Source organism: Aspergillus vadensis, assembly GCF_003184925.1.
Source record: "Aspergillus vadensis CBS 113365 unplaced genomic scaffold BO88scaffold_2, whole genome shotgun sequence".
NCBI lineage: Eukaryota > Fungi > Ascomycota > Eurotiomycetes > Eurotiales > Aspergillaceae > Aspergillus > Aspergillus vadensis.
In genome coordinates, this window is record NW_020292040.1 from 51,729 (window position 1) to 76,924 (window position 25,196).

At 50.5% G+C, this 25,196-nt stretch overlaps 11 protein-coding genes across 11 annotated transcripts; 4 read left to right on the forward strand and 7 right to left on the reverse strand.

Moving 5' to 3' along the window:
• Positions 1-569: 569 nt before the first annotated feature.
• Positions 570-2,215, reverse strand: BO88DRAFT_331369 (sugar porter family MFS transporter; the record flags this gene model as incomplete). The annotated part of the gene is made up of 2 exons (XM_025702673.1): positions 570-1,682; positions 1,742-2,215. 2 exons carry the CDS (start codon positions 2,213-2,215, stop codon positions 570-572), a joined length of 1,587 nt encoding a protein of 528 aa, XP_025566990.1.
• A 1,178-nt stretch (positions 2,216-3,393) lies between these two features.
• BO88DRAFT_449080 (putative isomerase YbhE) lies at positions 3,394-4,738 on the forward strand (the record flags this gene model as incomplete). The annotated part of the gene is made up of 4 exons (XM_025710466.1): positions 3,394-3,667; positions 3,731-3,771; positions 3,829-4,147; positions 4,212-4,738. The coding sequence occupies 4 exons, from the start codon at positions 3,394-3,396 to the stop codon at positions 4,736-4,738; spliced, it is 1,161 nt and encodes a 386-aa protein (XP_025566991.1).
• A 436-nt stretch (positions 4,739-5,174) lies between these two features.
• Positions 5,175-5,897, reverse strand: BO88DRAFT_330668 (gluconokinase; the record flags this gene model as incomplete). The annotated part of the gene is made up of 2 exons (XM_025702646.1): positions 5,175-5,639; positions 5,715-5,897. 2 exons carry the CDS (start codon positions 5,895-5,897, stop codon positions 5,175-5,177), a joined length of 648 nt encoding a protein of 215 aa, XP_025566992.1.
• Positions 5,898-6,058: 161 nt separating this feature from the next.
• BO88DRAFT_449082 (putative glycerol dehydrogenase (GCY1)) lies at positions 6,059-7,052 on the forward strand (the record flags this gene model as incomplete). Its single annotated transcript, XM_025710467.1, has 4 exons — positions 6,059-6,235; positions 6,296-6,325; positions 6,390-6,687; positions 6,763-7,052. The coding sequence occupies 4 exons, from the start codon at positions 6,059-6,061 to the stop codon at positions 7,050-7,052; spliced, it is 795 nt and encodes a 264-aa protein (XP_025566993.1).
• A 612-nt stretch (positions 7,053-7,664) lies between these two features.
• On the reverse strand, positions 7,665-9,796 carry BO88DRAFT_440521 (flavin-containing monooxygenase). The gene is made up of 3 exons (XM_025709798.1): positions 9,432-9,796; positions 8,964-9,372; positions 7,665-8,903 (listed from the first exon to the last, which is right to left on the reverse strand). Exons 1-3 carry the CDS (start codon positions 9,724-9,726, stop codon positions 7,679-7,681), a joined length of 1,929 nt encoding a protein of 642 aa, XP_025566994.1. The 5' UTR covers positions 9,727-9,796; the 3' UTR covers positions 7,665-7,678.
• Positions 9,797-10,050: 254 nt separating this feature from the next.
• Positions 10,051-13,630, forward strand: BO88DRAFT_379378 (uncharacterized protein; the record flags this gene model as incomplete). The annotated part of the gene is made up of 16 exons (XM_025704483.1): positions 10,051-10,192; positions 10,268-10,303; positions 10,364-10,439; positions 10,501-10,996; positions 11,049-11,284; positions 11,333-11,591; positions 11,639-11,661; positions 11,713-11,785; positions 11,837-11,958; positions 12,005-12,118; positions 12,185-12,253; positions 12,307-12,448; positions 12,496-12,636; positions 12,689-12,760; positions 12,825-13,370; positions 13,427-13,630. The coding sequence occupies 16 exons, from the start codon at positions 10,051-10,053 to the stop codon at positions 13,487-13,489; spliced, it is 2,610 nt and encodes an 869-aa protein (XP_025566995.1). The 3' UTR covers positions 13,490-13,630.
• A 421-nt stretch (positions 13,631-14,051) lies between these two features.
• BO88DRAFT_467434 (putative NAD binding Rossmann fold oxidoreductase) lies at positions 14,052-15,384 on the reverse strand (the record flags this gene model as incomplete). Its single annotated transcript, XM_025711522.1, has 5 exons — positions 14,052-14,588; positions 14,649-14,710; positions 14,769-14,870; positions 14,932-15,043; positions 15,100-15,384. The coding sequence occupies 5 exons, from the start codon at positions 15,382-15,384 to the stop codon at positions 14,052-14,054; spliced, it is 1,098 nt and encodes a 365-aa protein (XP_025566996.1).
• Positions 15,385-16,667: 1,283 nt separating this feature from the next.
• On the forward strand, positions 16,668-17,616 carry BO88DRAFT_449087 (SDR family NAD(P)-dependent oxidoreductase; the record flags this gene model as incomplete). Its single annotated transcript, XM_025710468.1, has 2 exons — positions 16,668-16,712; positions 16,819-17,616. The coding sequence occupies 2 exons, from the start codon at positions 16,668-16,670 to the stop codon at positions 17,614-17,616; spliced, it is 843 nt and encodes a 280-aa protein (XP_025566997.1).
• Positions 17,617-17,826: 210 nt separating this feature from the next.
• BO88DRAFT_421611 (carbon-nitrogen hydrolase family protein) lies at positions 17,827-18,919 on the reverse strand (the record flags this gene model as incomplete). The annotated part of the gene is made up of 2 exons (XM_025708525.1): positions 17,827-18,497; positions 18,595-18,919. The coding sequence occupies 2 exons, from the start codon at positions 18,917-18,919 to the stop codon at positions 17,827-17,829; spliced, it is 996 nt and encodes a 331-aa protein (XP_025566998.1).
• A 459-nt stretch (positions 18,920-19,378) lies between these two features.
• BO88DRAFT_467442 (tat pathway signal sequence domain-containing protein) lies at positions 19,379-21,640 on the reverse strand (the record flags this gene model as incomplete). Its single annotated transcript, XM_025711523.1, has 2 exons — positions 19,379-20,642; positions 20,705-21,640. 2 exons carry the CDS (start codon positions 21,638-21,640, stop codon positions 19,530-19,532), a joined length of 2,049 nt encoding a protein of 682 aa, XP_025566999.1. The 3' UTR covers positions 19,379-19,529.
• A 1,563-nt stretch (positions 21,641-23,203) lies between these two features.
• BO88DRAFT_331457 (LysM peptidoglycan-binding domain-containing protein) lies at positions 23,204-23,878 on the reverse strand (the record flags this gene model as incomplete). Its single annotated transcript, XM_025702678.1, has 1 exon — positions 23,204-23,878. The coding sequence occupies one exon, from the start codon at positions 23,876-23,878 to the stop codon at positions 23,204-23,206; it is 675 nt and encodes a 224-aa protein (XP_025567000.1).
• Between the last annotated feature and the right edge of the window lie 1,318 nt (positions 23,879-25,196).

Sequence of the window (25,196 nt, forward strand, 5' to 3'; positions counted from 1 at the left end):
TGTTTACAATGAGTTCCGAATAATTACACATAAGATCATCTTCTCCCCAACACACTATGATTACCTAATAGATACCTGCACAAGTCATGTCATTGTTGGTTGTGGCCTCGAGGACGGAGTACATAGTTATCCTTAACTTTGGTGATCACCTCTCGGACAGTAGCTAGTATCACTTTTCCTCGTTTGGTGGTTCCTTTCGTCCTGAGACTGCGAATTACAGAAAGACGAGCATTCTACTCATTGTGCAAACTACCCGATGTTGTCTTATAGGCCCGCTTACCATAAGTCCCGTTTTCCTCATTGGCTGCAAATTACACGGAGAAGAGAGAGTATGAATGAGGGTGTAAAAATTCCTTTTCGGCCCAAAATCAAATAGGGATACTCAGGAGAGCACCACAAAACCTTGTTGAACAGGACAATCGCACAGGTAAGCAACAAGAAAAGTTCTCGAATGCAATATTTAGACGTAACTAATTATGCCATTATGCATATTTTATCATGAACATCAGTCATAGCCCGCGTGATCTACGACCCACTATTGCTAGTCACACGTCGAGCCGGTTTGCCTCTCAAACCACTTCCAAAGTAGTTTCTCCGGTAATCTTGTTGTTTGCTTCTTTGCTAACATTCCCAAAAACCTCATCAATTTGCTCTAGGGTCCTGCCGGTCGTCTCAGGTACCAAGAAAAAGGCCCACGTTCCTGCAAGAAAACAGCATGCCGCAAAGAAGACGTATGTGCCATAACCAATATTAGCCATCATGGCCGGAGTCACGATTCCAACGATGAAATTAGATAGCCAATTGACGCAAGTTGATAACGCGACCCCTTTGGAACGGAGTGCATTTGGGAAGACCTCCGAGGGCAGGGCCCAGCCTAGAGGCGAGTATGTATTTCCGTAAACAAGAATGTACAGGAAGGCCATCGCCACACAGGCCCAACCAGCCGATGGGTTAGCCCAATTGGGCCCATAAAGAGCCATTAGAACAGCAATGACGACATAGCAGGCTCCCATAAGGAAACCTCCCAGTATAGCCAGGGGTCGCCGACCAACTTTGTCGATGGTGAAGAAACAGACTAGGACGGTGAGAAGCTGAAGGGAATTGAATACACCCGACAAAATCAAGGACATCTCGCCCTTCTGGCCGATTGAAGTGAAGAGCGTTGGCGCGTAGTATATGAAGGCATTTACACCCGAGAATTGTTGGAAAAATCCTACACCCACGCCGACTGCTGTCCTCTTCCAGGTCTGCGGCTTGAATAGATCCATCCATATCAGGGCCTCTCGCTTGATGCCAGTCACTCCCGGGCGTTGTTGCTTTTCCATGAGTTTCTGGGCTCTAACCTCACTGATTATTGCGTTGAACTCAGCCTGGACTTTCTGATCGCTCAATGGAAGGCCGCGCAGCCGACTCAGACTCTTGAGACAATCCTCTGGCCGATCAACGAGCGCCAGCCACCGTGGTGAGTATGGGAAGAAATGGATACCGATTCCAACAAGAGTTGCGCTGACCATCTGCAAGCCAAAGGGCACACGGAATGAAGCTTCACTATTTACTAGTCTCATGCCGAACGTTATCCAATATGCTATGACTGACCCGGACACGAGGCAAATGGATTCGAGCACTAATAGGGTTCCTCGCAGGTTTGGTGGTGAAATTTCTGAGATGTAAAGTGGTGCGCCCTGGTATTGCCAGATATATTAGCGAGCTGTCTTGCATGGGACAGGTGATCCATCTCTACCATAGCCAGTGTACCAACCCCGATACCACCAATTGCCCTTCCAGCAACCAGCATACCGTAATTTTGGGCCGAGGTCTGGATAATGGCCCCGATGTCGAAAATGATAACGACCACCGTCAGGGCCCACTTCCTGGAGACCTTGTCGGCAAGATAAGGCATGAAGATACAACCGACAAATGCCCCGAGGAGCAGCATGCCTGTCATGAACCCTTTGCCAAATTCACTCTCCGCCTGCGGGATAGCCGCATGAAATTGTGGCATGACATTGATGACTGATATAACTCCCTGGTCATACCCAAAGCTGAAACCCCCAAGAGAAGCAAGGCAGGCGGCTCCAAGAACATACCCCGAGCTGAAAAGCCCTCTGACGCCATCCGGTCCATATGAAGGCATCATATCCAGCGCTTCAACACCAAGGGTGCCCCTCTCATCATGCTCCACCGTAGTATCATCCTCTTTCGACTTTTGATGCATTGAAAAACTTGAGCGAGTTATAAGTCTTGACCGTCTCTCCATGTATTTACCTGACTGAGGAGGCAGGACTGAGCACTTAAGTAGCCCGTGGGGCAGGGTATATCTGACTGGAGTTACCCCGGCCGGCTCTAAACAACCCCCCCAGACGGCAAAAAGGCATAAGCGCACCAATCACATCTACTAGAGTGGCGTACAGGGATTACGAAAATAACACGCGCATCGGACATCTCTCTTGACCTGACCTCCGGCTACTTACCATGATTATTAGTCCCGTGTCGTGTCGGTCAGTCATTGGGCGAATACCGCACTTACTCGTCTCTCCATAAGCTGGGTGGCCGGAGACGTGTGGAGTATACGCATTCTGTCTACAATGAAGTGCCTTGATGATTTCTGCTAGATGGCTGAAAATACGATGATTTCCAGAGCCACATGTTCTCAGTCACCGAAGACACCGCTTGGGGTGTAGTGAGGAAAGGAGGCGTTTCATAAATGGGCCATGTCAATAGCTTGTGTATCATATATCTAGAGCTCTCAGATTGGTCGTGGTCAACGATTATATTGAATCAGATATATGTTCGCCCCAGACCTTCTTGGTGCGACACCCCGGCTATATTCAGGACCGAACAGCAACCAGGCTTGTCAACCCGGATACCAAATGACAGGTGGAATGAATCAGTAATGCACCACACGTTGGGCCTCTCATAAGACTAGTTGCAACAAAAACTTTTTTTGCCCGGCATTATAACGAACAGTTGCTCCTATAGTACATACGTCACGACATGCGAATTTAGGAGTACGTAACCGTTGTGACCATTCTACGGCTTTTGCGGGGTCCCCACATGTCTCGAGGGTAGTATTGTTTCTGGGGGAGGCTGCCTGTGTAAGCCGTTTCGACCACCGGCCTCCACTCATCCGTTCATGTCTCTCCACGTCGTGGCCCGGGAAAGTTGTTAACATGGCACGGAATCGGGTGACAGACATCGGACTTAAATCACTGCAGAATAAGGGGCTCGGATATGCGCCCCGGTTCCAACCCCCTCGGCCGATTCACGTGATGTTAGGCCGTCAACGTAAGTATAGGCCTCCATACCATTGTACATGGGGAACTGAGCTTCTACTATCTCATTTTGATGACCCCTGGTGGACCTTATCAGTTCCCTGTGTCCCCTTGAGCCGTTATGCAGTACAAACTTCTATTAGCAGGCGACAGAGCCGACTTCACCACGCTCGAATTCGACCAGAAGAGAGGAAAGTTGAGCATCCTTGCTAATTATGCAGCCCCCTTCAATGCTTCCTGGGTCGAGCTATCGTCATCGCAAAGGGGCCTGGATAAACTTGTCGGCCTATCCGAGGGAAACGAGTCGGGTCTTTTGTATACCTTCGAGATAGATCACCTGAAAAAGGATTGCACAATTACCAGCCAGTTGCCAACTCTGGGAGCGCCTGGTCATTGTAGGTAGATACATCACTCGGTTTACCATACGGTTCTTATTAGTGACAATTTGGTCTTACTAGTCACCAAGTTGCGTGATAATACTGCACTAGCTCTTGGCACTGTTAGTCGACATCAGGTCCTCGTTTCGACACATCTACTAACATTTCACTCCATGTAGTATCTTGGGGGATCTGTTGCCCTCTATCCCATTTCCATAACAGGCAATGGCAAGATACTGCTTCAAGATGTTCCGCGAGCGGAGATTCTACCGGAATCTCCCTATCAGTCGATTGGACACGGTCCTAACAAGGCCCGTCAGCAACAATGCCATGTGCATCAGATATTGGAAGACAGCCGAGGCATACTATACGCCCCGGATCTGGGATCCGATAGGGTTTGGATACTTCGGCGCGACGGCGTTCAGCATCTTGAAGTCTGTGGCTGGCTACAGTGCCCTCCCGGAACAGGCGCTCGACATGCCGTATTGACTCCCAATGGTATGTACTCCTCGCCTCAACACGGAGATCCCATGTTCCGGAGCTAGCTGACCTTAAATGCTAGAGACGATAATGTACGTTATCGGAGAGCTCTCGCACACTGTCATCGCATTCGACGTATCAGCTGCCCCTGCAGAGGGCATACCCCCGATTGGTGGCTTCGCACCGAGTATAATCCCTCCGGAGGTTCACCCTGATCATCAAGGCATGATGGACTCTGCCGAAATCGGTCTTCATCCCTCCATCCCTAACGTTATCTATGCCAGCAATCGCTGGGAGAGGCACATCGCGCAGCGTGAACCATACCTCCGCAGTGTGCCTCGCGATCTACCGCCGGGAGATGCGATCGCTATTATCCTGCTCTCCGAGGATGGCAGGAAGGTCAACGACATCAAGCACGTACGGACAGGCGTTGATGTCATCCGTGGCATGCGGCTCAGTGACGACGGCAGGTATGTCGTTGTAGTCGGACAAGAAGGGGGTGGCGTGGAGGTCTATGGAATCAACGGGGAAAAGGGAGACAAGTGGACTTTGATGGCCGCCCTGAAGGAGGGGCTAGAAAACGGAATAAAGCATGCTATTTGGCTATAAGATGGTATACATAGACCGTCGACAGTCCATGGACATGTATACTTGACATTGAGTTGAATTTTTCATATCACCTTTATAGAATGGAAGGAAGAGCACTAGATGATTCTAACCCCTGCAGCAGTGACCTCCCCAGAAGAGATATATTTGAGTTCAGGAGTCAAATTTTCCTTCTCTATATAACCTTAGGGAGTAGGAAAGGACTGTCAATGCCTTGAGTGCAGTATTGTCATATGTCAATGTTAGGCTTTAAGTTGCTAAAATGTTGGATCGAAAACCTCTGCAACCTATTTTTCATGTACACCAAGCTTTTTCAAGGCTATGAGTCTGATGAGTGGAAAAGAGTTGATATTCGAAAGGTATTACGGTTGCGAATTTCAAAATAGACAAGAAAAGATCCAAGCACATTCCTTTTCATGTCCAACGTCATACCAACGTTTCAAACAGATTGGCTGCCTTTGGTAATACCCGAGCATACAAGAGACAGCACATGGCGCTGCACCTGCTCCGCTGATCCTTCAACATTGATGGTAGTGACATCCCACTCGCTCTTCTGTGGCTCCTCCAGGGCTTGCAGCTGGGAACGCACCATATTGCTCTTCATGTAGTGGCCCTCTCGCAGATTCACACGTTGCATAAGTGTCACCTCACTTACCTTAAGGTAAATAAAGTGGATTTTGATCTGCGACGAGCCGTACACAGCGATGCGCATGACCTCGCGGTACTTCTCTTTCAAGGCGGAACAGGAAACGATTACCGATTTTGGGGGATGAAAGTTATTGCGTTGGCTAGGGGACAGGGCCTCAAGGGTGGCCTCGCGCAGAGCAATAAGCCAGTCCCAGCGATCTTCATCCGCAAGAGGTACTCCGTTCCTCATTTTATCTTTGTTGGATTCAGGATGGTACTGATGTGTGTCAAAAGTCACCTTATTGGCTATCCTGATTCAAAGTCCATCCCTCATGGACAGTTTCCAACCTACATCATCTCCTTCGAGGAACGGTACACCCAGCGAGTGTCGCAAATATTCACATATTGTTGTCTTCCCACACCCGGCAGGACCAGAAACAACCCAAATATGTTGCAACTGTGTATGGCTAGGGGAGTGTTCCTCCGGGAGCTCGCATGGGATCAAGGACGACTGGGCGTTCAGTGCGAGCGGCATGATTGGCACTCAATCGCATAGTTCAGATGTGTCAGTGACCCTTTCTTCGGTGTTGGTCCATAGTATTGTATTTGAAAAACAGTGAGTATAGACTTCCGGATGTCCTATCGGGCTTAATTTTGGCTTTTCGCCGCTTAGCGACCGGAGGTAATCCTAGCGGAATGGTGAACCGGGCAGACTCTCCTTCAACCGAGGTCGGCCAGGGAATTAAGGATAGCGGCGTGCCCCGCAAGGACATATTCATCACCAGTAAGCTTTGGAACACACATCACCCAAATGTCAAGGAGGGTCTACAGAAGACCCTGAGTAGCCTGGGTACCGACTATCTTGATCTTTACGTAAGTGCACTGTCATTTTGTATGCAGCCTAGCATCTGGTCTGACGAAGTATTCCATCAGCTTATTCATTGGCCCGTTCGGCTGGTTCCTGTGAGCAGTTCACATTCCCAGCATTCCGCCCCAGAGCCCTGCGCGACTAACCTTCTCCATGCAGAATGAGACGAGCGAGCTTCTGCCGGTACACCCGGATGGCACCCGCTCGGTGGACCGATCATGGGATCAGAATGAGACCTGGCGCCAGATGGAGGAGGTTTACAAAGCTGGTATGGTCAAGGCGATTGGGCTCGCCAACTGGTCCATTCCCTATTTGGAGGAGCTCCGCAAGACATGGACCGTTGTCCCGGCTGTAAACCAAGTCGAGCTGCATCCTTTCCTCCCTCAACATGAACTCCGAGAGTATTGCGACAAGCTTGGTATACTCCTCGAAGCATATTCCCCTCTAGGTTCTACCGGTGAGTAATTCATCTAGCTATTATTCTTGTGTCCCACAAAAGCCATGTGCAAATTAGTAAGATGTCTTTTGCTAGGGGCTCCTATCATGTCAGATCCTGAGATCCAACAAATTGCGGACAAGAATGGGGTCTCCGCCGCCACGATCCTCATCAGCTACCACGTCAACAAAGGCGTGGTTGTTCTTCCGAAATCGGTGAGTGAGAAGCGCATTGCTAGTAACGGAGAGGTTATTCCACTATCTAAAGAGGATCTGTATGTGCTGGACGGAATGGCGGCTGCGGGCAAGGCGAAACGCTTGAATACGCCGCTGTGGGGATTTGATCTGGGCTTCGCGGACTGGTACGGTCCGGTGAAGTCGCAGTAAAGCTCATATAGCTCTGTATGAGTATAGAAGGTTTCAATTCATGAAAATAAGGAAGTGAACTGCTGAGTAGACTCTGTCACGAATTCTATGAAGCTAGTATTCTTTTCCAATGAAGACCGCCATTCATGAGTAAGGCTATACTATATTCCTATATTCAGCATCGAATGTGCCACTATGGGCCGGAAGACCTGAGTCTAGCTTAATGATGAGCCCTTGGCCTATACTATCCATAAATCTTGTTTTCTCCGATTGTTCCCCAGTTACACGTGAACCTTTGGTTTGTCCTTCTGGCCAGATGTTTCACAAAGGCCTCCCGGTTATAATGCGACTTTACTATTTTACCTTGGATTACATGCAGCAGATGAAACATTTATCAGAATTTATTATGGTTCCGGAAAATAAATTCTTTGGAATGTTGTTATCAGAAAGGTTGGATGTGTTGAATTCGGGTACTTAGGCTAGACAGGGCACGAGACGTACATCTTCCCTTCCCTTGAGGTGAGGTTAATTAAGATTCTACCCACGCAATGATCTTCAAAGCAAATGACCTTACAGGCGCTTTCAGAAAGCCATATTTATTGTAGTTGTATTGTCTATGAGGTCCTTGGGTGGAGGGAAGCTAAGGTTTAGTCCTTGTATGGAGCCGGAGATATACCTTCCATCAGAGCCTTTATGCGCATAGCAAGCAGTTTGGAATGGAAGCGCGTGTAGGGGAGATAGCCGACCATGAGCCAGAGGTTGGGCACCCCAGTCTCCCGGTACGCAGTTTTGAACTCACCCTCCTCATCAATGCCCCAGATGGGACCGCACTGGTCGGCGATCTTGTCACCTAGAGTGGCACGGATCGAGTCAATGGTGTTGGAGAAGCCAGTTGCGAAGACAATCAGGTCGAATTGGCGCTCACGCCCATCGTTGAGGATTACCTTGTCCTCCGTGAACCGCTCAATGTATCCTGGCTCCACCTTGATCTTGCCATTGATGATGTGCTCACACGCACCGGCATCGAAGTAGAAGCCACCGTTGCGGGTCTGGCCGAGGGTGGAACCGCCCGTGCCGCGCTGACCACGCCAGGTCCGGAGACCACGAGCATGGAGTGCATCCAGAAGAGGCCGGTCAAGGTTTTCCAACACCTTAGCATTACGCCTGGCGAGTTCTTCTCCGGGCCCCGTAGGGGTGGCAAAGAAAAGACGGTCTTGTTCCTCATGGCTAGGCCGGTTGCCTTCGGCATCAGGACCATAGTTACCGATTGTGCGCGGGACGGAATGGGTCAGAGACATGATGTAGGTTGGAGACCGCTGAAGAAGTGTAACATCGATGCCCCGGCGCGAACAATCGAAGGCCGTATCGAAGCCAGAGGATGAGGTACCAACGACACAGACCTTCTTACCCACAAACTCACGCGCACTGTCGTGGGCCGTTGAGTGGCGGATAACACCACCCTTGAAATCGGCCATCCCGGGAATATCCGGGGTCATGGGAACGCCGCAAAGGGAGGTAGCCATGATGACCTGCTTGGGGTGCAATTGTCTGGTTTCGTGGCCTCCTTTGTTAATCACGACCGTCCAGTTACGCTGGTCGTCTTGCTCTGCCTTCACGACCTCCGATTTGGTCCAAACATTTAACTCCAAGGCCTCCGCATACCACTTCATGTACATTCCTTGCTTCTGAGCGGGTGTGTACGTGGGCCAAAGCTTGGGGTACGGAAAGTAAGGTAAATCATCAGCCCAGTGGGGGAAGTGTAGCGATAGGTACTCATAACGCTTCTTCCACACGTCGCCGATCTCTTCGCTGCGCTCAATGATGAGGCTATCCATACCAAGTGCCTTACATCTGGCAGATAGCGCAAGACCACTATTTAAGAGCAAAAAGAGTCAGTCTTTGTGAAACGAGATCTGGAAGAAACAGACTAACTTCTGGCCTCCACCAATGATCAGGATCTCGGGGTTGGCAGCGTCGATTTCCGCAGCTCTTTGCTTCTCCCAGCTGACGGGGCCCGTCATATGCCCGTCGGAAGGAGGAACTTCGGGAAATGGTTTCAGCTTCTCTGCAACCGTGTGCATTGTGTAAATCTTCCACCCCTCCTGAGTGAAGACCGCATTGATAACGGCTGAAGAAAGCACGACTTCAGTCTCAAAGGACACGACGAATTGCAGCTGAGCAAAGTCCAGATAGGGCCGGGAAATAGTCGGAGCCGGGGTAAGGAATTTGAAGTTGGTGGCCTTCGTTTTAGGGAAAAGGTCCGTGGCAGCCTTGAAGATTGCCGAGTGAAAATTGAAAGTGCGGTAATCCCAGGTGAAGGACAACTTGTCCCGCCAAACGCCTGTACCGAGAAGGACATGTTAAGGAATGCCTGCACGCGCTCGTAAAAGTAAAGCTCACCATATGGAAGGAACATCTCAGCAAATGCCTGAGCGTCCCCAGCTCCCATGGTCTGCGACAGCCGCGCCACGATGTCTTCGGCTTCCCTTTGGGCATCGCAGTCCGTGGGAATTTCAATCCCCAAAACATCTGAACTGGGCAAGACATGATTATATTTGAAGTCGTACATAAAGTTGTCGTCGACTGGAGGCTTTGAGGGATGGCATTCCAGCTCCTTAACCACGGCTTCGGCCTTGATATCGGTCATGTTGGCTTTGCTGCTGTCCAGGACAGAATCATGCATGGTGACAGCCATTGCGATCGATGTAAAGAGGACCTTGGAGATGTACCAGACGTTGACAAGATAAGCATCCTGTCCATCTTTCTCTACATGTCGCTGCAGCTACCCTCGTGCCCTTTTTCAATAGACAGCTCTGCAGCATGCTTCCATCCAGGTGACCGGAGATAAACGGGTGATTGGGGCGTCGGATAGAGTCCTGGTCACATGACCGGACATAATCAAGCCCGTCCACCCGATGCCGACGACCTTTTGCCTGTGTCTCTGGATGAATTGACTCCAGACGCACTCTTTGACCCATACACTCCAATCTTCTCCATCATATCGTCCGATTCCTATGGCATGATGGTCAACCAGTCAGGATCGGACCTCTCCCACGCATCCGGCAGAGGCGCTGGTTCTCCGCGCCGGAATAACGAGGCCGGGGACACGCAGGGGCCTCCCAAAAAACAAAGGAGACAACGGCCCTCTCTCAGCTGCGCAGGTTGGTGCCATCCAATCCCTGCAGTATGGGCTGATCCAGAAGCGGTCACACAATGGCTAACGCTAGGGCTGTCAGAATGTCGCCGGCTGAAAATGAAATGCGACCGGCAGGGTCAGTAAACAAGCTAACCTGGCGTCTGGAGTGTTTCTCCCGGCTGAAAGAAGATTGCAGTGCCATGCTCCAACTGTGTCCGTCGACGCCGGGCCCCGTTCTGTAATCCGGGGATAACCGACCAAACACCGTCACGGTGTGTGTTTCTCTCGTTATCCCTGCGTTCATGTCTGTCACCAGCTGAGTCAGTATCATAGCAGAGAGTCTGAGGTGCACCAAAGACCGCACCAGGCTGCCGGGCATGATCAGCCCTCGCAATCCCCGGACGGAATTACTCGCCTTTCACCGGCGACCCATGAATTTGGCCCTCACCACAGACAACGATGGGAATTGCTACCCCAACATGACTCCTCCCAGCATCACAATCATGGCCAAGCTATCGTCGCTGCACAGGGCTCCGCGGACGATCCGGGTCGGAACCTGCCGCCGCAGCATAGCGGCAGACGGGATGAACAACTCGCCCTCCTCGCCCATGTGCTACAGTCAGACTCCTTACAGAACTCTCCTTCGGTGCCCACAAGCCGAAATCTTCTGGCTGGCCACGGTGATTCAGGCAAGGATAGTGGCCTCCACAACGCCGCACAGCCTCTCGGGGTGGGTGAACAGAGCGGCTCCTACGGCACATTGATGTTGGGCAAGGGAGGTCGGTCAAAATACTTGGGACCGACTGCGGGCAGTGAATGGTTGAAAGAAGTACGTCTCCTTGCTGAAACGGCACTCAGTCCGCTAAGAGTATAAATGGTAGTCCGAAACACAAGACATATCAGACAGTCCGCCGGTTACTCGCGCTCCTTCTCCCAAAATAATCCAAGAACCGATTCCATCTCAGCCTGGTCGGTTAACTCCCGGTACTGCTCCCATCGCCTTTCCTTTCAACGTTGCAGCCTCTCATATCAGTACTCGCGAACTGCTCTCCCGCCTGCCGCCAAGAGAGGAGGCGGAGACATTGGTTGCGTCGTACTATCGCTACTGTGCTTGGCAGTGAGTTTCGGAGACCCAGTACGAAAGATGGCCCTGACAAAGGTTTAGTCATGATGTGGCTCCCAGAGCCACTTTCGATAAGACATTTGACCGAGTCTACGCAAATTCAAGTGGAATATCTTTATCCCCACAAGTCAATCCACAGGAGATTGCACTCGTTTTTATCATCCTGGCTCAAGGCACCATGTTCAATATTGAGATGCCCAACTACGATCCATCTACCGAAGACTGGCTACACCTCTCGGAGCTGGCTCTGGTCAAAGGACGCTTCCTCTCAAATAACATGGTAGCCGGTCTCCAGACCTTAGTAAGTCTTCATTTAATCGCGCCCGATCAGCTACTAATATTTGTTAGCATTTGATGGCGCATCTGCATTTGTATAGGAACCCCTTCGTTGCGTAATCTCTTCAGGCTAACATCTGGGGTAGACAACTGGATAAAGGCGGAAGAGGTGACAATTCCTGGCCTCTGTGGGGACTGGTCATGCGATTAGTTCAAGCGGTAAGCATGGCTCCTTGAAGTGACGACAGCATCTAACAAGTCCATCTGTAGATGGGTATGCACCGGGACGGTGCCCGCTGGAACCTCTCTCAAGATGTGATTGAGGAAAGACGCAAGGTCTTCTGGGAGCTGAATGCTGCCGATACCTTTCAGGCTCATTGCTTTTCGAGGCCGTATGGATACCGCCTGTAGGCTTATTGCAGTTCTGATGTCGGTCAGGTGCGCGATTAATCCTGAGCATTGCGACGTCGAATTCCCTGCCGAGCCGCTCCATGTAAGCCAGGAGAAGAGCTATTCGAGACTACGATTCGAGCTATCTCAGCTTTCTTCCGAGTGTGTACTTCATTGTTACCCAACCCTGCTTTGTTTGTTATTGCTTCGGGGCTAAAGAGGCTGAAGAATACTCCATATGGCCATGAAAGTACGAAAACCACCGTACTCTGCTGTCACCGATCTAGACATTAGGCTGTATGTCTTCCTGTTCGACAATTGCAATATATTCGCATGCTAACCCTACCGAGGGCGGACTTTGAGCGCAACCTTCCCTTCCCCCTTCGTTGTCGAGCAGCGTTCCTGTCCATGCCTTCTCGGTATCCCCACGTCCAGGCGGCAATCGAAGCATCACCTGAACCATCCCGGAGGTCAATGACCATATCCTTCCAAGTTTGTCTGCCCATCCCGTCCATTCGTGCATCTGCTGACCGAATCAGCAAAGTAATCTTGCACTTAACATATCGGAGACGATAATCAATCTACATCGGCCTTATTATGCCAAGGCGCTCTACGACATCAACGAACGTACAAAATCCATATATGCGCCCTCATTTCTCACAGTGATCGAGCGTTGCGGGGTAACGCCATCCTTTAGGCTGTCCAATTATGATCTCTGCTTAACATTGGTAGATTATCATTGCTATTGTTGACGACATTCATACCCGCTTTCCCGCGGTCAGCACCAGACAATGGAATTTCTGGGTAGGAGAATCCATTTCCTTTGTCAATAAGAGACCACAATATCTGATGGTGTATGGCACAATAGTATCACGTGTTTGGTTCGGCTCTCTGCTTAGGGACGTTGGTGTTGCGCGATCCCAAGAACTCAATGGCTACTTTTGCTCTTACGCAGGTTGATGCCGCGATCAATCTATTCACTTCTTTGGTTCAGCACGGCGCCAACACTCCGAGATACTTCCGTAACCTGCAGTGGCTTTCGAAACTTCGCGCTCGGGCATCGTCCAAAATTGCCACAGCGTCTACCGCCGCCCAACAGGCTGACTCGCAGCGAGGCCAGAGCGATCCGGACAGGCGGGAAATTAATCGAGAAGACAGAGAAGATAGTGAGGATGTCGAGCTGCTCGGTTGGCGGACCAGGTTGATTGAACGGGCTGGTCAAGGTCGTCCGACTATCCGCACTATTCAGCTTGCTGAGACGCCGACCGATTCTCATGAGAGCTTTGATGTCTCAAACGCATCGCCGCATGGGCATATTCACAGAGCCCCTCAAGGTGAGCTGGGAATTGGAGATAATATCATAATCCCAGGCTCATCCCTTCCTATGGTGACCCCCGACTCGACAAACGAACTTGTGAGCATCATTATCCCAGCGTACGCCCATTGTTCGAACTGACACATACAACACAGTTACAAGACTTTTGGGATCCAATGCTGCTGCAGGATATATTGGGAGGCATTCCAGTGGAGTAGGCAGATATGATGATGACTTCGGAGCCGAGTCTCTCTTAACTTTCCTCCGTCGGGAGGCCAGAGCACTACAACCATCTGGCATGCTCTAGTAGTGGAGTCAAATTTCGTTCCAAACAAATATGTTCCCAACAAGTGTGGTACGATGCTCGTATTTTCTTGACTTACTATGATAGATAAAAGGTATTCTTCAGGCAGTATCATATTTTTAAGCTTCAGAAATTACAGCCGACGGCCTTTAAACATCCCGATGCCGCCACTCAGGGTTCTGCTACACACCTATAGATTTGTTCACAAGACCAGAAGCTTATGCACCCCTTCAACTTTAAGACCATCTTAAAATTTGCTGGGATGTTAGGTCTACTCTAACTTTGAAATGCGAAATGTCCCGTCTACAAAGGCCTCGTGGTAACCTTTAAGAAGTTGCCAATGCAAGGAAGAATGCATATGTATCACACCTACAGTTCTGTCTCTGGGCTTTGATGGCCAGCAGAAGTAAGGCTTGCACAAACATGACCAATGAAACTATTAGTCTATTTTACCGACTGGAGTTATATGTAAAACACTAGGCCTTGTCCTTCACAACTTCCATGATAGGGAGACCATTGTCGTCAAAGTATACCGGTACGCCATTGCGGAACGAGTACTGTAGAGCGGTGGCAATCTTAGCCGCCTCATAGGCATCCTCGGGGGCGCAAGTGAGAGGCTCGCCGTCAAGAACCGCGGCTGCAAACTCTTCCAAGTCTTTGATGAACGATTTATCGTAGAGGACGAAAGCATCTGGGGTTGTAGCCGTACGCACACCATGCGAATCACGAATCTCAACACGATTGATAGTGGAGTTTGCATTGATGACCGAGTGGGCCTTAGTCCCGCACACGCGAGTCATCCCCTCGAAGCCGTTGGTGAGAGTGCGGCCCAAGTGGAAGGTGAGGATCTTGCCGTTGGCGAATTCTACCAGACCCCATCCGTTGTCGCAGTCGCCATACTTAGCAAGCTCGTCATACACAGCCTGTTGCCCCATGGCAATGACTCTGTTGACCTGTTTCTTGGGGTTGGTGAGGCCCGACTTGACATCCAGGTAGTATCTACCAATGTCGATCTGTGCGGTGTGAGCAACTGAGCCCTGCAGGGACTGAGTAATAATGGAAATATGACTGACATCGTGGACCCCCATATCAACAAAGATACCTCCAGACTGCTCGGAAAATTTCACAAAGAAGCCTATGTAAGACGGTTAGAGCTCACTAGACTGTCGGTGATCGTTTGAAAGAAAGCTCACCTGTAGGATCCTGCTGGTCAATGCAAGAGCTCTCGACCGCGTGGATGTCACCGAGTGACCCATCCATGACCATCTGCTTCGCCTGACGATACGAATCATCATCTGTTCTGGATTAGTCGATAGGCCTTCACTTTTAGCACGGAAATTCAAAGGCGTGACTCACACCGTCGACAGAAGGGCACCAAGAACTTAAGATGAGGCTTGGAAGCGGCTTTGGCGACGACCTCCTCAGTAGTGATGACATCTACCGAGATGGGCTTCTCACACATCACATGCTGATCGCAGGTTAGACATCGATTTCACATGAGTGAACAATTGCTTGTAAGCTCACCAGGCCTAAATCAAGTGCTTTGAGGATTAACGGGGCATGGGTAGCAGTGGCCGTCGAGATCAAGACAGCCTCGGCACCGCTATTCTTCATGCAGTCCTCCGGGTCATCGAAGAACTTGACTGACGAAGGCAGATTTGTCGCTGCCCACTCATCTGCCCCGGGTTTTGTATCGCAGGCAGCGACAAGCTCAATGCGAGGTTGCTGGAAGGCCAGAATTCGGGCGCGAATGGCACCCAGACGGCCTAGGCCGATCAGAGCGATCTTCATGCGAGGTTGGGCGGTCATGGTGAAAGGAATAAAAGGTGTTATTGATGCTTTTAGAATATAAAGGCTCTGAAACAGCTTGCTTTTATTTCGTCTCTTTATTTATTAATATTTTCGGGCGCAATCCTATTCCAGACATGATTGAGGGGTCTTGGTTAGGGTCCGATGTATGCGTTCATGGTTCAGTCAATGTCCGACGGCCGATGCTTCCGCCCGATCTGCTTAAGTCCGACTCTTGTTACTTGACCCGATCGGACAAAATGTCTAGAGGGAAAACATTCAGTGAGCTACTCCAATGCTGCTCCTTCCACTATCCAAGACATTCTACTTTTTAGCATTGGGGGTTGTTCCTCTTTCGGACGAGTTGGAAGATGATTTGGCCTCATAATTAATATCCTTATGACATGAACTATAAACTGCACATACATGGCAGCGCAAAAGTCTTTATAACCTTATGTGTTTTCTAGACATTCTCGTACTGTTTATTGGTCTCCACTAAAGTACTGTCCTGACCATGAGCCGTAAAATAAACCGTCTAAGTTTATCCTCCGACACTACTAAAAGGGATACATTGTGGAAATATATAATCGTTGGGCCAGGTAGGCGGATTGCCTGCCCTTGATGAACACTGCGACTAAGTATGAATACCTGGTAGCGTTGTTCATAATTGATGAATGGGCCAATGCCGTGTCCATGGGGACTGCTGTCTATTTCTGGGTCATGGGTGGTTGCATCAGGGGCTCTATCCTGACCGCGGTGGCCAACGGCTTCATTCTATCCCATCTGCGGCAGTCACAGAGTGCACAGCAGATGCAGCCAGTATTCCACTCAATAGAGGCCCTTTGCCATCTTCCAGCTTCAGCACGTGACCTCGTTGTTTTGGTGGCAGAAGGATCAAATATTCCTCTGGGTACTTGGCAGTGATGATAGTGGGGTGCGATTGACCAGGTACTAGATTGTAAGGTGCACCAGTCAATGAGCGGGAGGCTGCGTTCTCTTTGTGTTTGTGCGTCGCACTACAAACAACCAGCTTACCGATAATGGTATACGAACAGGGATCATCACTATTTAGTGCAGTGCGCAGCAATAAGACCTAATTTCCCGAAATTCATTCCAAGACCTGCCCCCCTCGTTCCTATTTTCCCCTTCCATCTCTTATCCTCGGGGGTAGTTCTGTGCTCCTCCTTTTGCTCCACCACCATAGTCTTCAGCCTTGGGGAAAACTTTGAGACTCCCCTCACCAGCAAACTTTCTAGCAATATTGACTCGCATCTTCGAGGCTACTACTACTGTACTTACCCACCATGGCAAGCATGAAACTCAACGGAGGGGTTGCCCTTGTGACTGGGGTGAGTTCCTCCCATCCCATCTTGCGCAGATTAATCCCCGTGTACCTTCAAGCATTCGAGACAGCAGCACAATATAATCAATTCTAACTCTGCTTTGACCTACTAGGCATCATCCGGCATTGGCAAAGATGTTTGCTTTTCGCTCGCCGAAGCCGGCGTCGAGTCAATTGTGCTCGCCGATCTGAACCTCCCTGACGAGGCCATTCTGAAGGAGTGTCAAAAATTCTCCTCTCACCCTAACTTTCGTGCCATTGCTGTCGTCGTCGATGTCGTCGATGAAGCCAGTGTTAACGATATGGTTCAACGCGCTGTTGCCGACTTTGGCCGAATTGACTACTGCGTCCATTCCGCGGGCATTTCGACCAAGCGTTCACCCACCTCCGATCTAAACGTGGAGGCGTTTGACAAGGTAATGACAACCAACTCCCGCGGATCGATGATGGTGCTGCGCGCTGTCACTCACGCCATGGCACGCCAAGAGCCTCGTTTGTACACCAGCACACGCAGCAACACGACACGCAGTCTGGGCCGCGGGTCAATCGTCGTCATCGCATCGATCAACGGCATGATATCAGCGGCTGGCATGATGCCATACACAGCGTCCAAGCACGCGACCATTGGGATCGCCAAGACCGCCGCCGTGGACAACTTTGAGAACCAGATCCGAGTAAACATTGTCTGCCCATCGTGGACTGATACTCCAATGATGCAGAGGGGCATTGAATATTTTCCTGCGCTAGGCCCAGCATTACAGAAGCTGTGTCCACTCGGCAGGACCGCCATGGTGGAAGAGGTGTCCGACGCGGTTGTCTTTCTGTCTAGCCCCGCTGCTTCGTTTATTAATGGAGAGTCCTTGGTAATTGACGCGGGGTTCACTCTGACGGGATTTCGGTTAGCTCACTAGATGCTACCATGTCGTTCAGTAGAGGTCATGTCAACAAAACACCAAAAACCTATGATGGGGGTGCTCTAGCTTTATCGAAATGTGATCCTTTCTTCCAGTTTCTCCATCCTCTTTATATCAGTTGACTAAGTGTTTCACTTGCAGATAGAATTCTTAGCCTAGGAAGATACTACCAGTTTTTCCTCTATTTTCTGGTCCTCGGAGCGTTACTTAGTCGTCTCGAATCGTATGCTCAGTATCCGTAAATCTCGCCGGTTCTCTGCGACTTCGGTCCACCCGCAAATCAAAAACATCCAGCCGTTGATAACCACCCACAACGTCGTGATATTGCTTCCCCTCAACGCAAAGCTCCAAATCCAAGTCCGCATACAATATTGCTTCTTCCATCTGCAAGAACTCCCGTGTCTGCTGCTCCTGCGTCGACTCCATCACCGTAAATCCCTGAACCGGGGATCCCGTGGGATCGAGGAACATGGTGACGCCGCGCGGTGAGAGCTCCAAGGTCCGGCGAATCCGCGCGGTGTCACTGGCTCCAGCGACAATGGTATCAATGGCGGTTTTATCGAGGAATCCACTGCACATCACACCAAAGCACTTTGCCTCGAAGCAATGGGCAGCACAGCGCAGACGGTTGGCCAGGACATTGTTGTAGTTCGACCCAGCGGTAGTAGCAGAAGCATCCCCGGTACTACCCGCCGCCTCGGAATGGTCATCCAACATTCGGGTAGGCCAGATACATGGCCACGATGAGATATGAATCTGCTCCCGCTGTGTCATAAGAGTGTATCGTGCCAGCGGGTTCGTGTTCTCTCCGCAGATGAGCGCGCCGATATTGCCATACGGGGTATTAGCGACTCGCAGCCCGTGCCCGTCACCTGGGCCTCCAGGTCAACTTCTCGAAGAAGGTTGGCATCAGCTTGCGGTGATGCACGGCGATTGAGCCAGTGCTGTCGATGATGAGGTTCGAGTTGTAGAGACAGGCAGTACTGGTCAGGCTACGCTCCGAAACGCCGATGCTCACCACAGTATTGGTCTCCCGAGCGGCAGTCCGCAGCGCAGCAACCTCTTCGCCATCAATGGCAATCGAGTTTGCCACCATACGGGAGAACAGATGGTGGTTATCTGTGGGTGGACGCAGGGCACTCCAGAGGGGAAAGGCCGCAATGTAGGACTCGGGGAAGACAACTACGTGGGCGGCATTGCGCGCCGCTTGATGGATGAGGGAGACGGCTTTGCTCGTGGTTTTAGACGCGGACAGGAAGTGAGGCGCGACGTGGCAGGCTGCTACTCTGGTGATGACCATGGTGAAGACGAGTTACAGCACGGTGGTCTTTACATGTAGCAAATTGACGCAGTTGAGAGTCAAGGATGTTATCGGTGAGGGGGCTGGATGATAAGGCCATGGCGGGAAACCCGCCCGGCGCGCTTGTCGCTCCACTTTCGGGTAATCCCAGGATCAGTCTTCTTGGTTCGGCCAACCTTACTTTTAACGGTTATGTTGATCAGCACGGCTAGACATACACAGAATTTAGTCGAGCAATCAAAATTCAGTTGGTAGTAATATAGGGAGATCAACATCTAAGTCACCAATTCCTCGCGACACCTCGTCCCATTATCTCACCGAATATGCTGAGGCCCGGTCAGTGATCCAGTACTAGCTTTAGATAGAGTGCAAGACTTACTCTGCCACCACCTTACATTTGCACAGTCCGATTACATGGCTAACAGGCACAGTTGAGAGCAGATAACAACGGAAATGAGTCTTTGACATTGACACACACACAATATCCCTTATATACAATGAACACAGTAGAAAAGGTCCATCAAGGAGAACAAAAGGAGATGGAACCGGAGATACCACCACCTAAACGATCAGTCATAAACACGATCTCTCTCAGTCGCGCGTGCTCACCCTAGGAACAACAATGGGCTTCCATGACATGAGCAGGCGCAAACATAGGCATCGCATCTTCCCACAAACTGTTCGACAACACGGTCTTGTTGCTACCATCGGCTTCCATGAGCACGATGATAGCGTATGGCTGCATAGAATCATCGTATAAGGGTGCCTCCTGCTGGAAGCCGAACATAGCGGTACTGTATAGGATACGTCCATCCTGGGTCCACACGGCATGGGCATCACTGGCAATAGAGGGAGTGAGCTTGGTAAGTTCACTGCCATCCGGGTTCATGGTGAAAATGTCATAGTTGTCGCCGATGTTATCCAGGTTGGTGCGCCGTGTGAACAAGATCTTCTTGCCATCAGGGGAGAAGGCCGGGAGGTTATCCCACTCGGTTGTAAGTTGGGTCACTTGCCGGGAGGGTAGATCGACAATCGCTAATCCAGTGGTGCCTATGGTAGTACCATTGGAGGCAGTACCGGGCCACGTCCGGAAAACTACCTGCGTGCCATCGTGGTTGTAAGACGGGAACCCGTAGTTGGTGATGTTGTTGCCGGCGAGGAGGGTCACGCCCGTGCCCTCCGGGGTAACACTGAAGATGAACCCCGGGCTACTTTGGCGACCCACAAAGTATGCACCGTAGCCGAACGTGATGTTGGTATCATTCGGTCCCCAGTTGCCCTGATAGGCACGGGCGTTAAAGCCTTCCGCGATAGAAGGGTTGATCATGCCCTTCTTGGTCTCGAAGAGGGTAACCTGATCAGTGCCGTTCATTTGGAGACGCATGAGATTGCTCTCCGCGACACCCTCCATCTGTTGTGACATGGCCATCATAGGGCAGCCTCCACGCTTGGCCATCGGGAAAACATCCGTGAAGCGGTAGTCCCAGTCCGGGTCAAAGCTCCAGAGCGGGGAATACTGAGTCTTCGATGTCGACGTACTACCACCAGTGGGACCTTGTTTTTCGTAGATAATATATTTGCCATCTGGCGACCAGGCAGGGGAGCGTATCGCAGGTGTCATGGTATTCATGGGAATGGTCTGGTATTGCGTGTAGTTTTTACCCGAGATGGAGGTGTAGTAGATACCATTGCTGGCCGCCTCTTTCATGACATAGCCAATAACCTGTCGGGTGGATTCAGTGATTAGTATGATGTGCTACAGTGTGGCTGACCCAGGATACTTACATCGTCGGTGACGAATGAAGGACTGATCTTGGTCCCATCTCCAGTAGCATGAACAATACGGTCAGCACCAGTGGCGAAATCAATGGAGACGATGCTGGTGTTGAGGTAAGATCCTTCGAGCAGCTCAGGCTGCAGACGACCATTGTATGTGTCCTCGGTCAACATCTCATAGAAGACCAGGCGCTTTCCATTCGGGGAGAATCTAGGCGATCCCTGGGTGTAGTTGCTCCGAGATGAGACGAGTCGAAAGTCGGTACCATTGGGGCGGGCTGCGTAAATGGACAACTCCTGGGTGTGCTCCCATCCAGAGCCGTCGCTGTGGCCCCGCCATGGAGTGTTGCGATCGGATGTGAAGACGATCCACTCTCCATCAGGGGACCATGTCGGCTTGAAGTATCCATTGGGTAGTGAAGAGTTGGCGGCCTCGGAGATTCCGGGAATGAGTGTGAGGTTCTTGAGCGATCCGGTCTCCAGGACCATGAGCATTATCTGGCTAGTCTGATTGTATCTCGAAGTTGCAAATGCCAGCATCTTGCCATCGGGGGAGATCGAAGCAGAGTCGTCGACACCGGGTGACAAAGCGACCTCTTCTATTTCTGCCCCCACGGTACTGGTGCCATTAATGGCGACACGGTATATATCCGCCTGTCCATCCCCTCTTCTCTCCGACGTGAAGTAAACATACTTTGCGTCAGGGGACCAGCTGGCTCGGAAATCGTACACGGAGTTGGAACCCAGGAGGAGCTTCTCATTGGAGCCGTCTGGCTCGGCAATGTACAGCTCGGAATAGTTGGGACTGATGCGGTTGTGGAGGAAGGTACCTAGTTTTGTTCCTGAGGTGGCTTCTCTCCTAGCCTGGTCTTCTGCATGTAATGCACCAGAGACTAGGGTGGCAGTGGCTAATGCAAGCCAGGCCCATGCCTTCGAAACAAACATGGCTCTTTTCACACCCTATTGGCAGGGGTGACAGGGATTGGTTGAATGGGTAAATACAAAGATAACAGAAAGCAGGTCACCGCTCACACACGATAGCCTGTTATTGAACCAAGTTCTGTGACAAACTTGGGCAGTAGTCGAAAAGCAAGCAGGGCCAAGCTTCGTCTTAAATGTCAGAACTCAGAACTCAGAACTCAGGACTCTGAAGAGCGGGATGGGGTGGGGATGTACCCGCTGACAATTGGAAAGGACCAGAGCCATCTTCGCTTAGATGGGCAGAATTGTCTCAGCACTGGAGTATGGCCCTCAGGGCTTAAATTAGTGTCTTCTAGTGTGGAGGGTCAAGAAAATGCAGGTGCCACGCAGAGAAAAATCCGGGAGCTCCACCTTTCGGACCTTGAACCCTGAAATGGATACCCGTCGGCGATCACTTGTTGCACTTCGTATAGCGAATTATCCCTCGGACCTGCCCACCCGAGGCGATCCGCGCCCCCCGAACCAGGTACACGTAAAGGTGTGACGGATATGAGGTTGCCAACCTTGCGTAGTTGTAGACCATCTCAAAAGACCGGTGGAGAAAATACAATACGATACGCCACTCCTAGCAATCTCGGGCCTCGTCCGGGCTGCTCTATACCCCTCTGATGCTCGTTCTTCAAACAACACGGGATAATCTTCTTCGTCCAGGAATCCTCCCGCATGTATTGCATGATAGCTCGGCCATAGTGTTTCAGGGCCCTTTGTAAAAACTGAACGGATCATTCTCAGCAAGTCGAGGCAGGACGTTTTGTAATTGGGATCGGAGGTCCACCCACTTGTTCTCCCACATCCCGCATGAGGACTGGAAGAAGGGAGCGGGGAGGATGTGCCTCTTTTCGTGATTGGAAACTCGGAATTGGCTGTAAATAAAATCATTCTTCGAACTGAGGCAGCCGCGCAATCCTTTTACCTCCGACATCACAAGGCCGAGCGGAACGTCGAGCCCACCGAATAGGCAACCGTCGTCATTTCTATTGGGTCCTTCAGGCTTCACAAAGGGGAGTCTACGCACTATTTCCGACTGGTCTGTATGCCTTCACTGCCCAATGGTGTGTCCCAACGACGTCAGATTACGATCCAAACAGCACACAGCCGGCGGCTTCAGCTGAGTCAAGCGTTCTTCTTGAATTATCAAAGAGGCTAATGAACGCTGACCCTACAATGGAAAGAATATAGTGTTGGTGTATGATGTTCAGTTTGGGATATCACAATGCTTACTGAGGGTTGATGACTACGGCCGCACCCGAGAAACAAGACAGTTTATAGTTTTAAAGATTTCATTGTTTCAATGGTGGCTATTGATGTATTTATCATCTAGACCTGGATTGAAAAGCTTCCTATTTACAGATAGGCAATTGCTCAAAGGCCTCTCTAACAGCAATCCCTTCCCAAACCCGTGGTTAAAGTCAAGACCCAGTTGGAACGTAAAGGAAAGTACATGGGCTTCGAGCAGAATAGAAGCAATGATGGACGCATACGGCTGGATAAAGCCGTCTGTTCAACCGACCCCCAATGGGAAAAACTCTAGCTGATAACGGTGATATTGCTCGACAGAGCAGTGCAGTTGATCGGAAGATCAATTGGTGGAGCTGTTCCCCCGTTGCTGAAAGCCAGACTGCTGTAATTGTATGTCGGGCTCAGCATCATGATTTGGCCAACAGTCGTCCCATACTTGTCGGCAAGATCCTTATACACACCCCACTCAAACGAATAAGGCTGGATGATACATTGACTCGGCGAGCACTCGGGGACCTTGATGAATTGACCAACCCGCAATGTTTCATTAGCGGACTGACCGCCCGAGAGTGATTCGGTAGTTATGTTGAGACGGAGGGCGATCTTTTCATATGTGTCCCCTTTGACGGTGTAGTACAAACGTGGTCCACCGTAGATGCAAGTCCGGGTACGCCCCACATCTTTGATCAGGCAGGATTTATTGTCTGGAGTGCAGGTTTCGCCAGGTATGATGAAGACTTCGCCAATATTAGGTGGAATGGTCACATCTGCCATAAGGTTGTGTCGGCCAATGTCACAGACACCGCGGTTGGTCTTGCGGGCAACCTCGAACACCGTAGTCTCTTCGGTGATATCGTAGAGATAACTTGTGGTATTCAGGGTACTCGGATCGCAGGACGCCGAGGCAACGGCAATTGTGCCCAGAGAAAGAAACATAGAAACGGCGGATCCAAAGCTCTTCATTGTGACGGTAAGTAGTCTTTACTGGGGATGGAAAGAAATTGAGATGAAATGAGTGACTATGGAAATGAGAAGAGTGAAACAGACGATGTACTGGAAGTACAGGAGGCCCTTTTATAGCTATAATAGATTATATCCTAGTAATGATTGATCCTCCATGAAGAAGTGGCTCCGGGAGCACGATGAGGAAGTTACGATCGGTGATCATGAGCCGCTCATGCCGCAGCAGTGTGGTCAAGATGCATATGAATCCCGATTGCGCCTTCGCAGTCCAGGCGACCGACATTCAACACTCCTGAGTACGTGTATAACGATCACTACGTACTTGGGGTATCCCTTTCTCCTCCGACGGCACATCACGGAGTTCCGGTGCCTTCCACTCCCTATAGCCTCGTCAGCTGCGATATGATAGACACGTTAGCCACGCCATGTTGTCCGCGATATCGGGAATTTTGTTAAGGCCTTCTAAAGACACTAAAAGCGCCAGTGCGTCTTGTAAAGTGCATCATCGCCATATCCACCGCCCTCATTGGAGGAATCTAGATGCTCTAAACAGGGAGCGATGTACGGACATACCCCAGTTCGACCCATAGACTGGTGGGTCGGACGGAAAATCTTCCGCGGGTAAGAACGAGTACTTTAGAAGAAACGCACACCTTGCATGCGTAATATTCCCTTTAAATAGGGATCTCATTGTCGGAGGTCGGATGTGGCACAAAGCTGGATCCATGCAGCCAAAACTAGTATCAAAATTATGCATTTCTGCTAGGCTAAGCGATAGGATATTGCCCCTGGACAGACATCTTGAATAGACGTAGATGTACTACTCACATCGAACACGGGAGGGTCAGGAGTGGAGACACGGTGTTACAATTGAACTCGGTAGGCTAAATCTTCATCATCTGTGTTCATCCATACTACTGATCGTTCGAAACAAAGAAATCAGCCATCCTCGAGAGCGGGACAGAGTGTTTCTGATCAGGCAATGATTTTCAAGCGAGTGGGTCCAGGGCAGCAGCAATATGAAGAGCCTGTTATCTCCGAGGATCTTGAGTATCTTGGGTCTCCTCATCCCCCAACCATGCACTGACAAAACGGCTAGCGTCTGTCGGCACTCCAACAGGGCTCTTAGGTTTTTGATTCATTTAGGCATGATTTGCGATGTATTCATGTCTATGATCTGCGATTACTGCGAAAGACAATTGGGAATACTGTAGCCTAGGAGCATACGTATTCAGCTAAGAAGGTGTGCACAGGAAGAAAACAAACCCCAAAACCTTGAAATGGACGCCGTGGGGTTTCGCAAAGTGACCCCAGATTG

Coding starts and splice junctions, on each gene's coding strand:
- BO88DRAFT_440521 (XM_025709798.1), bottom strand. CDS start 9,726: ATGGCTGTCACCATGCATGATTCTGTCCTGGACAGCAGCAAAGCCAAC. Junction 9,373..9,431: donor TGAGATGTTCCTTCCATATG/GTGAGCTTTACT, acceptor TTCTCGGTACAG/GCGTTTGGCGGGACAAGTTG. Junction 8,904..8,963: donor ATCATTGGTGGAGGCCAGAA/GTTAGTCTGTTT, acceptor GCTCTTAAATAG/TGGTCTTGCGCTATCTGCCA.